The sequence below is a fragment of the Eulemur rufifrons genome, chromosome 19, assembly GCF_041146395.1.
Source record: "Eulemur rufifrons isolate Redbay chromosome 19, OSU_ERuf_1, whole genome shotgun sequence".
Taxonomy (NCBI): Eukaryota; Metazoa; Chordata; class Mammalia; order Primates; family Lemuridae; genus Eulemur; species Eulemur rufifrons.
The window spans coordinates 93,649,021-93,661,718 of NC_091001.1; the positions used below are offsets into that span (position 1 = coordinate 93,649,021).

Genomic DNA, 12,698 nt, shown 5'->3' on the forward strand with positions numbered 1-12,698 from the left:
GGACTTCTCATAAGGAAGACATCTTCCCGGTTTCTTTGTGAGCTCTTCAAGGGCCTGGATCTGTCTCAGCCCTGCGACATTCCTGACATTCCATATAAGCTCCCTTCAGTGCTGGAGCACCCTCCAGGGTGACAGGCACAAGAGTCTCCATTTACATTCCATGGAGATCTCGTTCCTCGCCTGCCACAGTAGCAGCCCCCGCCCCCCCAGACAGAAAGGCCGGAGCTCTGCCTCGGGAGAGAGGGAGCCCCTCGCACGCTCAGGACAGGGGGCATCTCCTAGAACTGCGGGTGGAGAAGACTCTGTGTGCACAGGGACAGTCTTGCCTCCCTTCTTAGTTTTTCATCGAGGACTTTGGATCTGAATACACAGAAACTTGAAAACCCTCCCGAGTCCCTTCCCCTGACAGCCGGTCCCTGGGGAGGCGTTTGTCAGTTGGTGAGCTGGCCGTCCTCAACACACCGCTCTTCGGATACGGTTCAGAAGAGGGTTCTTTTCTCCCCGTCCTTGCTTGTCTTCCTGGAAACAACCAAAGAGGCAGCAGAAATAATCTCACAGCCCCACGCTCTGTGTTTATTGTCATCGTGATTGGTTGTCTGTCGGCGGCACACACGTTGCTCCAGAAGGAGTTACCGGTGGGTTGGGAATAAACAGCCTGTGCTCGCAGACACTGTTCTCCGTCATTCCGTGAGGAGCCTCCTTGTTTCTAGACGCTGTGTGGAGACTTTACAACACTGTACCAAGTCCATTACTGCTACTGCCATCATCAATAATAATACTTCCTGAGCGCTTATTCTATGCCAGCACAGCCCTGAGACTACATGTCTGAATTCCTTGAGTCGTCATGGCGCATGTGGGCTAAGAGGCAGGTTCTCCTGTTACCCTCGTTGTGCAGATGCGGAACAGGGAAGTTAAGTTACTTGTCTAAGGTCCTATGAGCCCTTTAATCTGGAACAAGGAGAGAAAGCCACAGTGGGGATATCCTAGGTATTCGGAAAGCCGTCGCCCCAACCCCAACACATTCATCATCTGTCTCTCCCTCCCCCCCCTTTCTCTCTTGCACCCCTTACTGCCCTTCACCTTCCCAGCTCTGTGACTGAGGCAACTCCCTGTCTTTAAACGTGACTGTCGTCTCCTGGCAGTGGGTAGAGGAATGCCCCCCGCTGGCCTCCCACCACGATGGCGATGTGCTTGGCCCACTGGTGGCTGCTGGGCTGGCAGGGAGGGGGCGAGTCTTCAGACCGTGGCAGGAGACGACGTGCTTTGTCTCGTTGCAGCATCTCTGGCTACGGAGCCGCTGGCGGGAAAGGCGGGAAGAACACCATGATGCGGTCCCATGGCGTGTCTGTGCTGGGCCTCTTCAACCTGGAGAAGGACGACACTCTGTACATCCTGGTCGGGCAGCAGGGGGAGGACGCCTGTCCCAGTGTAAGTGCCCAGAGCGGGAGTTTCTCCTCCACACTCACCCAGGCCTGGTGGAGGCGTCTTGGAGGCACCAACACCCAACACACCCCTTCTGGACAGGCCCCGTTCTGCCTGCAAATGCCCCTCCTTTTCTAGGGTCATTTGGGCGCATCAGAAAGCAGGCGATGGGTGGCTGTCAGGGTCTCATATCCCCACAGGGACTGAGGCTGAGGTGTGGTTTTCATGAATGACCCTTAAAACCAAAAGATTGGATTTTATGTGAATGATTGAATGATTATTCTTCTCAGCAAAAAGTGAATTGCAGACCACCTCCTGATCTTTCTGGCTAGACTGCTGCTGTCCTTAGAAACAAGAAAATACCAGGTTAAACATTTCTTGTGCAGCTCAAAATCACAGACTCATAGCCGCATACACACACATACACACATACACACACACAAATGCACAGAAAAAGTTCTGAAAGATACAGGTAACACTGTTTCTGGGGAGGGGACTGGAGTTGAAGGGCCTTTATCAATAATGTCTAAAATGTTACAAAAAGAATATATTCATATATTATTTATTATTTGAGGGATTGAAACTAAAAAAAATATTCAATGCATAGGCTCAGAACTGAAAGACCACGTAATCGCGTCCCCCATTTTACAGATAAGGAAAACAGAGACCAAAGAGTTCAGAGTCACTCACATTGCAACATGGAGCAAGGACTCTGGACTCCTGTTTTTGCTACACTCTGCACTTGCTTGGGCCTTGGTTTTTATGGCCTTTTTCCTATTTCCACCTATAGCCCCATCACTGGACAAGCCTCTGCAGCCCCAAAGACAGCCTGTCATTCTGTTTCTGACCCCGCAGGAGGGTCCAGCTGTCAAAGAGGGAGAACTTCCACAGAAGGAGCTTAGAAAGCCCAGAATGGTCTGGACAAGGAGACAGGGAAGAATGGCTAGGCAGCAGCCGTGCAAACTCCCACCACCCCAGTCTTTTGCTTCTTGCCTGTGTTGGGGACAGGCGGGACCTGGCAGCGCTGGCTGTCCCAGCAGGAAGTCAGCACTCTGCAGGGCCAGTCTCCTGGTGGGCCAGGCCTCACCCTTACCTGAAGCACAGCTTCTTCCTGGAGCAGGGACCAGGTCAGGAAGCTATGTTCTAGTGCCCAGGACCCAGGGCTCCTCCAGAAAATTATTCCAGATGTGGGAAGAGGGGCTACCAAGCAAGCAGTTCAATTTCACAAAATAAACTCAGGGCTCCGAAGAGCCACACCCTGGGCTGGGAGCCGGAGGGTGTCCAAAGTCAAGTTCAGCCTCCCCTCCTGCCTCTACAGCGCTAAGACAAAGCAGCAGGCGTAAGGCAAGCAAGTGCTGCCTTCTGCATGAGAAATGTCTCAACTCCAACTTTTATTTAGCAACTATAATCAGAACTTTTCAACGTGATATAATATATTAAGTCATTAAATTACAGGCTGCTGTAATTTTCACGGGAATTTATTGAGTGCTAATGTAATTCTTTCATCTAAGCAGAAAGATTGCATTGACTTCTGCAAGGGACTTTTACTTGATTGGATTGTAATCAGTTATGTCTTTTCTCAGGACCGCATCTCTTTTTTTAATTCAATTGTAATCTACTTGTTCCTTAGAGTCGCTGCACTTTATCATTTTTATTAATCAACCTACTTGCTCTCAAACTTTTGCGGATGCGCAGGAAGAGGGGATGCTCACCCAGGGACGGCGGGCAGCCCCCTCTGCTGGTCGGGCTGGGCATAGCATGGGCTTGTGGGGAAAGTCACTGATCTTCCACTGGGATGCTCTGTGAGGCGTCGTTGTTAGGAAAGGGAAAAAGAAAGATTGTTTTCAGGTACCCCCTCCAACTCCAGTTCTCCCTCGACAGAAAAAAATCGTGTCTAGGGATGATCCTCAAGAGAATGAAATGGACTCTAAGAATTAAACTGCAGGATTTGGCAGCTTCCTGGTGCAACTGCACATCTGTGGGGAGTTGCTCTTCCTATGTGCTTGGCCTCATCTGGGCTCCTGGTACCTGGGATGGGCTCTTGCTGCCAGAAACCCCCTCCCCCCATACACACACACACACACACACACACACGTGCCCCTCAGCCTTTGTTTCTCCAGTTCCTTCCAAACCTCACCTGGGGGCATGAGTCTAAATCAGGATTTCTTAACAGTGGCACTACTGGCATTTCGGAGCATGCAATTCTTTGTGCTTGGCTGGGGCAGGGGGACTATCCTGTGCATTGTAGAATGTTCAGCAGCATCTCTGTCTTCTACCCACTTGATGCCAGTAGCATACCCAAGTAATGAGAATCAAAAATGCCTCCAGACATTTCCAAATGGCCCCCAGGGAACAAAATCACTAGTCTTCACTGGTCCGCATGTTAAACCTCACCACTACCGTTGCCTGCAAGGCAAATATTGTGAAGGGCCAGCCCACAAGCCAGACAGCTCTCAATTCATTCCAATGTGTTCAACAAATATTTATTGAGTACCTACTATTGCCACTCACTGTTATAGGAACATGAGATATATCAGTGAACAAAAGAAAGCTCTCTGCTCTCAAGCAGGAGGAGGAGGAAAATAGGGGACAGAGTGACCCCGGCAAAGGCCAAGTTCCCAAGGTGAGAGTGTGTCACTCACTCAAGGCACAGCCAGGATGGAGCAGAGGGAGCAAAAGGAAGGGTTGGTGAGAGTTGAGGTCAGAGGTAATAGGGCTGGAACAGGCATTGTAAGGACATGTTTTGAATAGTGACACAAATTCGATAAGTGTATTAAAATGCTGGCTCTGGCTGCAATGCGAAGAATAGACCACATGGGCACAAGGGAAGAGTCAGGGCACTGAATTCAAGGCTATTGCATTAATCTGGGCAAGAGATGATGGTGGTTCAGACCAGGGTGGTAACCAGGAAAATGGTGGAAGTAGTTGAATTCTGGGCATATTTTGAATGTAAAATAGAAAAGAATTTCCCACCAGATCAGATGAGGAACTAAGAAAAAGAAAAGAGTCAAGGGTGACAGCAAAAATTGTGCCTGAGCCATCAGAAGAAGGGAGCTGCTGTCACATGAGCTGCGGGATGCTGTGGAAGGAGCCGATTTGGGGACAGGATGGGGAGTTCAGCGTCAGACACACTGAGCTATAGAGGTCTGGTAGGCAGCCAGAGGGAGACGGGAGGACAACAGGAAATATACTGCCGGAATTCAGGAGAGAGGTCCAGGGTGGAGACATAAATTTGTGAGAAATCAGCATAAAGTTGAGACAGGATGAGATTGCCTAGGGTACAGTACAGATAGAAAAGACGACCAAGGACTGAGCACTGGGAACCACCAACATTTAGAGGTGAGGAAAAGGGAGAGAAATCAGCAAAGAGGGCCAAAGGAGAGGAGCCAGGGAGGCAGGAGGGGACTCTAGAGGGTGTGGAGTCCTGGAAGTCCGGTGTACCAACTCTGCCAAATGCTGCCGCTGGCTCCAGCAAGATGCAGACTGAAACTGGACCGTTCTCCGCCCCTGCCCCCGCCCCCGCCCAATGTAAAGAAGATGCCGCCCACCTGGAGCAGGGGCAGTAGGGGATGGACGTGGGTCCAGGCTCTAGTTACAGGAAAGGCCATCCTCAAACCCCATCCCAGCAATCTCCAGATTCTGTTCACGGGAAGAGAGCATCCCCGCGTAGGTGGAGGTCTCACTGCTGCCCCCCAGAGGAAAGGGGGAAAGTGAGCAGAATCTGGGGGGCTGGACCTTCTCAGGACCGCTGGTGCAGACTGGGCAGCCCCTTGAGTTGCAGAGAGGAGGCAAGTCCAGGGAGGTGAGCTGCCTCTCCCAACATGGCGGGGCCATCAAGAACCCAGAGTGAACCCCATGTCTTGTGCTCTGCCCAGCTGCCAGTCCACATTCCCTCCCCCAATCCCAGGCCCAGTATGGCCTTGTAGCTTATGCCTGGCCCAGGTGGCAGCTATTATAGCAAGGTCTCCCTCCAGCCCAGGACAGCGCTGCACACACACACAAGAAATGTCAACTCTCTATGATAGCAATGCAGAGCCTTCTACCCACACTAAATCCACTCTGAAAAGTATCAAATTATTTCCATCATTAAATCCAAAATGCCATAAAACAAATTGCATCTCAGCTATTTATCTGGAAATTTCTCTAGTACTCATTGCTGGCACCCCTGAGTGCTTTAGCATAAGGAGTAGCTCACGATGAATTGCCATGTCCACTGGCTGGTTACACAGCAACATTGGATGGAAATGTGATGTTTTATTGGCTTCTTTTCTATTAAGTGAAAGAAAAGTCATTTTCCTCTGAGGTTAGGCTGATGTTCAGAGGATTCATCTGTGCCGTGGTGGCTGGCAGGCAGGGGTGGCCATTCTTCAAGCACCGCCTTCTTTATTCGGCGGTTTATAGAAATTTCCAGCACAATCCCAGGGGTTCTCAGGTACCGGAGCCCCCACCAGGACCAGAAGTGAATCTAAATCAAATAATAACAGCAGCCATTTATTCAGTCCCTAACATGTATGACACACTGTACTAGACACCACACGTGTACTACCCGAAGTGAATAAATACTACAGCAACCTGTGGTGTCTATTCCTGCTCCACACCGGAGCATCAGAGGGGCCGAGTGCCTCGGCCAGGGTCACCCGGGGTGGGTGGGGGCCCAGACTGACTGCAGGTTTACTCCCTGTTCCACATGGCAGAGAGGGGACTCAATTTAGGATTGTGCAACGATTTCCGGAGGTGAGAAATGAGATGTTAACTGAGAGGAATGAGAGAATGAGATGTCCAAAATGGAGAACCAATTTTCCCAAAGAAGAGCGAGGAATGAAATCTGAGTCTAGCTTCCTGTTGCTTTTTTCTCTTCCCATGAAGCCTCAGAACTGCAGCTTCTCAAGAAACCTCAATGAGTCCTTGGACTGCATTCAAGGCTCCAGCCATGATCTGACTGTTCCATTTAATTCCCTCTACCTGCCCTAATTTACATGCCCCCCAGCCCTATCTCACCACATAGGACCTTGTCATCCTGTCTTCAGAGTCTACAGGATTCAAACAGGTCCTCCTGGACAATCTCTCTGTCCTAAAATGGATTCCTCTGAGCCAAAGAGACCTTTGGGCTTTTCCCCAAGCACCCACTCACCTACTTACCTCTGGGTAATGCTACTGTCTCCTCCAGGAATGACCTAACTTTCCCCTACTCTCTGTGCTAAAGAAAAAAAAAAAAAAATTCCCTATCCTTCAAGGCCCAGCTAAAAGCTCCCTCCTACAGGTAGTCTTCCCTGATCACCAGTCAGCAACAACTTCTCATAGCATTTTGTATCTCAGCTATCCTCAGTCCTTCCCTAAGACTGCCCAGAGTGACAGTAATTTGTGTATATTTCTCACCTCCTCAACTCAGCTGTAAGCTATTTGAGAGACAGCTCCTATCTTGAAGCATAGACGGTCTGCCTGTTGGGAAGTGGAGAGCCCTGGTTTGGACACAAACCTAATGTGCTTTTTGTTTCCACAGACAAACCAATTAATCCAGAAAGTCTGTATTGGAGAGAACAACGTGATAGAGGAAGAAATCCGTGTGAACAGGAGCGTGCACGAGTGGGCAGGAGGAGGAGGAGGTGGGGGCGGAGCCACCTACGTATTTAAGGTAAGTTCTTCTGCGTCGGAGTCCCAAGGGCAGGGATTTCGGTGCAGCTCTGGGCTAGAACCCCTCGGATACTCTGATCCCCATTTAAAGATGAGCAAACCGAGGCCCAGAGGGATGTGGGGGTGTCTGCCCAAGGAAGGGCACGCTCTGCCTTTGCTGACTCCCCAGCCCCATGTTCCCCTTTACAGCCCAGTTCCAGAGTTCCAGGGGGCTCCGCTCTGCACTCCTGGGCCAGCTCTCTGTCCCAAGGTGACCTTTCCTTACATCATCGCAGCCAGGCCAGAAACTAAAGGCAGAGGCCTCCTGCTAGGTCCTCCCATGGGGACGGCGAGGCTGAGAGCTTGATCTGGAACTTGCAGCGGTCAGAGCCGGTGGTCCTGCCACCCTGATTGAACCCTGGCTGATATGGGAGCTGGTGGGGAGCTGCTGGATTATTGTAGCGTCAGTCCAGAGCCCTCAAGCCACCTTAGACCACCAAGAGGTCACCAGGTCACCCCACTGCCCAGAAAACACTGGGTGAGGTTCAGACATTTAAACCAGGGCTCCGGGGCGGGGCAGGGTTGGGGAGCATGCGCGGCTCGGTTTCTCAGTTTCCGAATATCTCCCCTGGCCAGATGAAGGATGGCGTGCCCGTGCCCTTGATCATTGCAGCCGGGGGTGGCGGCAGGGCCTACGGGGCCAAGACAGACACGTTCCACCCAGAAAAACTGGAGAATAACTCCTCCGTGCTAGGGCTCAACGGCAATTCCGGAGCCGCAGGTAAAGCCCCTAGCCCCGCCCCCTCCCAGCACACCTCCCGGGTCTGGGTTGGCCTCAGCTTGGCCTAATGCCATTATCGCCTGAAAGCATCTTTGTCACTGGTACCTAAGGTACTGGGAGCCCTAGATATTGGTGCTACCATCGAGGGAGGGAGGGGCAGGCAGCACCCTGGGGGCTCGCAGGCCACCCTGCCCACCTGGGTCTTGGACCTGCAGAAGGTCACTGAGAAAAAGCAGCAAGGAGCAGCCTTTGGTCCACCAGCTGCTCCTCCCCAAGTGTTACCGAAATGCAATTGCTAGAGCCTCCCCCTGAGGCTCCTCCTTCCTCCGGGGTCCCCCAGGTAGGGTGTGCGCCGATGAAGGAAATCAGGGCACAGTCAGGGCTCCCAGGCTCTGTGGTGCACACCTGCAAGCCCCAGGCCGCCAGCCTCCCAGGCCACGACCGCTGAAACATCTCTCTGAATCTCCATGACTGGGCTCTCGTCCCTGGTTAGCAAGAGCCAGAGCCACAGGAATAGGACAGACACGGAAAGGGGCGTGACTTCCTCTAAGGTCAGCCATCTCTAAGGAGAGGAAGTGCAATTCCTTTCGTATTTTCTTTTCCCCACAATCAGACTGAGGGAGATCTTTGAAGGCATTTAAGATTTGGGGTTAATTAAAACACATGCTCGAACTTTCTCTTCAATTGAGAGATGGCGAGAGATAGAAGAGTAGAAACAGCCCTGAGGCCCACGGTGAGTTACCCCCCAACAACAGCGACAGCGCCCCCTATGGCGGCGCGGCATCCTGCAAGCCAGGACGCACTTCCGGTGTGCGTGTGCGCTCAGGAGACCCCGTTCCTGTCCTACAGAAGGGCCAATGGGCTCACACAGGTCTGGTGAATATTTTTCTCGACACGGCCAAGTGTCGAGTGATAGACGGGACTCAATCGGTTTTTTTAAACATTTTTGTTGATTTGTTTTGCCTTTGATGCCCATTGTTTTCCACACATTTGGTTGAAGGCTGCAAGATGGGGCGGGGGGGTTCAGAAAGCTACTTAGCTGGGAGCTGAGCAGGATGATTGTCGCCCTGACTCATTTACTTTGCACTTAAGATGTTCCTGGTCCCGCACAGCGATGGCAGCCGACACCACGTCGGGTCCCTAACACAGCTGAGGGGCTTTTTCCCTCTGCCCTGTGACATCCACAGCCTTGTCAGGCCCACAGCCCGTTGGCAGCAGAAGGGAGGCCAGTCACGTGACACCCAAGCAGGACACCCCAGCCCTGCAGTTTTCACAGCTGACAAAGTCCCCACAACTTGCCCGAGGGCCTCGACTCAGCTCTGCTATCCCTGTTCTAGACCCGAGCTGGTTTCTGACCTCAGCTACACTCTCAAAGCCGGGCTTCCTCTTTCTAAAAAGACAGTCACCTCAATCCAAAGCTGCCCCACCTTCAGGCCCCTCTGATGCCCCCTCCCAGGCCACAAGTTCTTCCAGAAACCCTCCCAGGCCCATTAACCCTTATGGGTTCCGGCAGACCCACGTGCTGCTGTTTCTGGTCCTTCTACGCTGGTTTCCATCCCTTGGGGGACCTGGGACTTATGGAGTGCAGGGGCCCTGTGTCCGTGGGCTCTGCATCAATGGCTTCAACCAACCAAGAATCAAACATATTTGGGAAAAAATGGACGGTTGCATCTGTACTGAACACGTACCAGCTTTTTTCTTGTCATTATTCCCTAAACAATACAGTATAACAGCTATTTCCATAGCGTGTACATTGTGTTAGGTGTTGTAAGTAATCTAGAGATGACACAGTGTGCTGGAGGATGTGCATGGGTTATATGCAAATTCTACACCCTTTTGTCTCAGGGACTTAAGCATCTGTGGGTTATGGTGTCCTCAGGGGTCCTGGAGCCAATCCCCGTGGGTACCGAGGGATGGCAGCAGGTGTCTGCTGGAATGTCGTGTGGAGCTACGTGGGGTGGGAGGATATCCTGGAACTTCAAGGACCAGCAGGAGAGGCGAATTGCGGTCAGCCGTGGCCACGTTCAACGCCAGTTCTGTAGACGTTGCCAGGGCCCAAAGCAGCCCCAGTCTTCCGGAAGAACAGCTCCCAAGGCTGCCTCTCTTGCCAGGGTAGCACCCATCCCTCTCCCAGGGCTTCTGCCCCTGACCTTGGAGCAGCTCCTGCCTGGCCCCGGGGCAGCCCAAGCAGGCACCGAGAGGCGTCTGCACACGTGTGCTCTGCCTCTCGAGCTCCTGACAGGCCCCACATCTGGCAGTTTCTGGAGCATTTCACACCCTCAGTGTCTCCTCTGACCCTCATACCAACCCCACAAGGCTGGTTTTATTCCCTTGTGACAGGTGAGGAAACTGAGGCTCAGAATGGGGAAGTTCTTGCCCAGGGTTTCATAGGCAGCAAACAAGAAAGCACCTCGGGCCATCTGGTGTCTAGTCCAGGATTCCTGCAAGAAACTTCAGCACAGTGACCTCTGCAGGGTTTTGACAGTTGGCTGCACAAAGACTGGTGCGTCCCAGTTCTTGTTAGGATGAGACGCAGTAAATGAAATGAAGGCCCAGCACTTTGGGGATTGTAGGGCACAGAGAGAAGACAGAGGAAGGAGTTTGGTTGTGATGCCGCCTGTCTGCCACCTCTCCCCCACCCCGTCCCTGACCAAGCACATGCCCTGCTTTTGAGCCAGAGAAGTATAGTGGGGAGCAGGGGTATGAGGACTGCTCTCACCTGGACGGACTCGGCTGTGGCCAGACAGGTCTCCCTTGGACAAACAGTCCACTCTTGGTTTCTGGCTGTGGACTCAGAAGCCCCCCAGGACCCACTGAAGATGGCCCCCGGGAGCGGGGACTGGTGGAGTGCCCCTCACAGCCCGTGGTCCCGCTTCCTCTGCCAGGGAGGCTGAGCAAACCCTGCCAGCACCAGCCCTCACAGCCCTTCCTCTTCTCTCCCTGCAGGTGGTGGAGGTGGCTGGAATGATAACACTTCCTTGCTCTGGGCTGGAAAGTCTTTGCTGGAAGGTGCCACCGGAGGACATTCCTGCCCCCAGGCCATGAAGAAGTGGGGGTGGGAGACCAGAGGGGGTTTCGGAGGGGGTGGCGGGGGGTGCTCCTCTGGTGGAGGAGGCGGAGGATATATAGGTAAAGATGATTCGTGTTCAAGGTGTCGCTCCCTCCCCCTTAGTCCTAGGCACCTCATCTCCCTGCCCCTTCCTGGCCTGCCCCTGCCCTCCCCTGGTCCCCCATGTGGACCGTGACTGCACGCCTCCCTCCCCGCCTGGGACCAGCCAGAGGCAGGGTGTTGGCTTCCGAGCCAGCATCCTGCCTCCCGGCTTAAGAGCCTCTGGGACTCTTGATCTCCCCCAAAGCCCAGGACAAAGAGGCTTTGGCTTTCCAGAACATTCTCTGAGCCGCCCATAAGGACTTTCTGGCATGGGACCCTCAGAGGCCAGACTCCCGCAGCCTCCCTTTGGAAGGCCTGGCTAAGCCGGCTCCTGAAGGGACTGGTTTGTGGTTTCACAGACTCCACCCTCCCCAGCCCCAGCCCCCCCCCCCCCAGCTGTCAGAAGGCCCCGCTGTCCATGCTGAGGGCAGCTGCTCCCAACTGCCTCCTCTGGGCCTCCGAGCACTGTCAGAGGAGCCTTCTGACACTGCAGGGCTGGGAGATGGAGCCCCCGCCCCACAGACTAGGACGAATGCATGCACGTGCTGTGATGTTCTGTGTTTTGCTTTGACGCTGTGTGTAAGATGCTTGTGTTAACCACATGTTCTTCTTTCCCAAGGCCTGGGTGGGAGGAGGAGCCCGAGGGGGGAGCCCAGAGGTAACCCAGCCCCAGGTGAAAGGAGGGACAGGAGCCCTTAGGGCACAGGGGCTCATCTCCCCCAAGCCCCACCCCGAGCCAACAGGATGGGGAGAAGCTCCTCAGTGCTACTGTCCTGATGGGTTCTGGAAGAGGCGCCAAGGGCGTATCCCAGCCTGGGGAGACCAGAACTTTTTGGATTCTTGCTCACATTGATTGCTTCCTGGTGGGGCCCAGCACAGTGGTGCAGACTCCCCCATGGGAGCCGGCCTGGACCTGGGGAGGAAGTGGCCACACACCCGGCATCTACTGAGCCAAGTCCCAAGTGCAGCTACTGTGCCCTGAGCCTCCTTTCCCTCCCCATCTCCCTGCCCGAGGCCCCCGGTGACCCCCTGGCTTTGGCCAGAGCTGCATGCCCCGCTGATGCGCATGTGTGTTGAGATTTTGGCACCCACCTCTCTGTGTTAAACTCTTCTTTGGTTTACACAGGCGGCAACGCAGCCTCCAACAATGACCCCGAAATGGACGGGGAGGACGGGGTTTCCTTCATCAGTCCACTCGGCATCCTGTACACCCCTGCTTTAAAAGGTACCCCTCTGCCAGGTAGCAGAACAAACTTCCTTAAGCCAGTCCTCTGCCCAGGCTAAAACCTCGGGGTTACTGACACACGTCCAGAGTACAAAGGCACAATTGTGGGTCCCCGTAGGAAGGTCTTCCAATGGTTCATCTCACCCAGTTTTCTGGAAGTTAGGGCGTGCGCTTTAAGACAGACACAGAGGCCGACTACGGACTGCCAGGAAGGCTGGTCCTGGCAAATGGAGAAATAGCAGCCACAAACCTGACCCAGCCAACCTAAGGTCACACAAGTGGGCTCTCCCACTTACACACAAAAACGCAGACATCCGTGGGCACCCACATGTCCTCTGTCCAAGCTCCACTCACCAGACGCACCAGGAGACTTCCCCACACCCATGTGCTTCCAGCGGCAGTGGGACCTAGGAACAGGGACCAGACAGCCCACAGTGACCGGCTGGAGAGACAGCACAAAGCCTGGGAACGGGGTGCAGGGCCATCTTCACGGGCTCAGCCCGAGACTT

General features: G+C 53.6%; 1 protein-coding gene across 1 annotated transcript in view; it reads left to right on the forward strand.

Annotated features, from left to right (window-relative positions):
- Positions 1–12,698, forward strand: part of ALK (ALK receptor tyrosine kinase) — a 637,313-nt gene that overhangs the window by 597,602 nt on the left and 27,013 nt on the right. Inside the window, exons 13-17 of the mRNA XM_069494063.1 lie at positions 1,278–1,428; positions 6,923–7,054; positions 7,669–7,813; positions 10,760–10,942; positions 12,091–12,189. Of these exons, the coding sequence (XP_069350164.1) occupies positions 1,278–1,428; positions 6,923–7,054; positions 7,669–7,813; positions 10,760–10,942; positions 12,091–12,189 (710 nt within the window). The remainder of the gene's footprint in view (positions 1–1,277; positions 1,429–6,922; positions 7,055–7,668; positions 7,814–10,759; positions 10,943–12,090; positions 12,190–12,698) is intronic.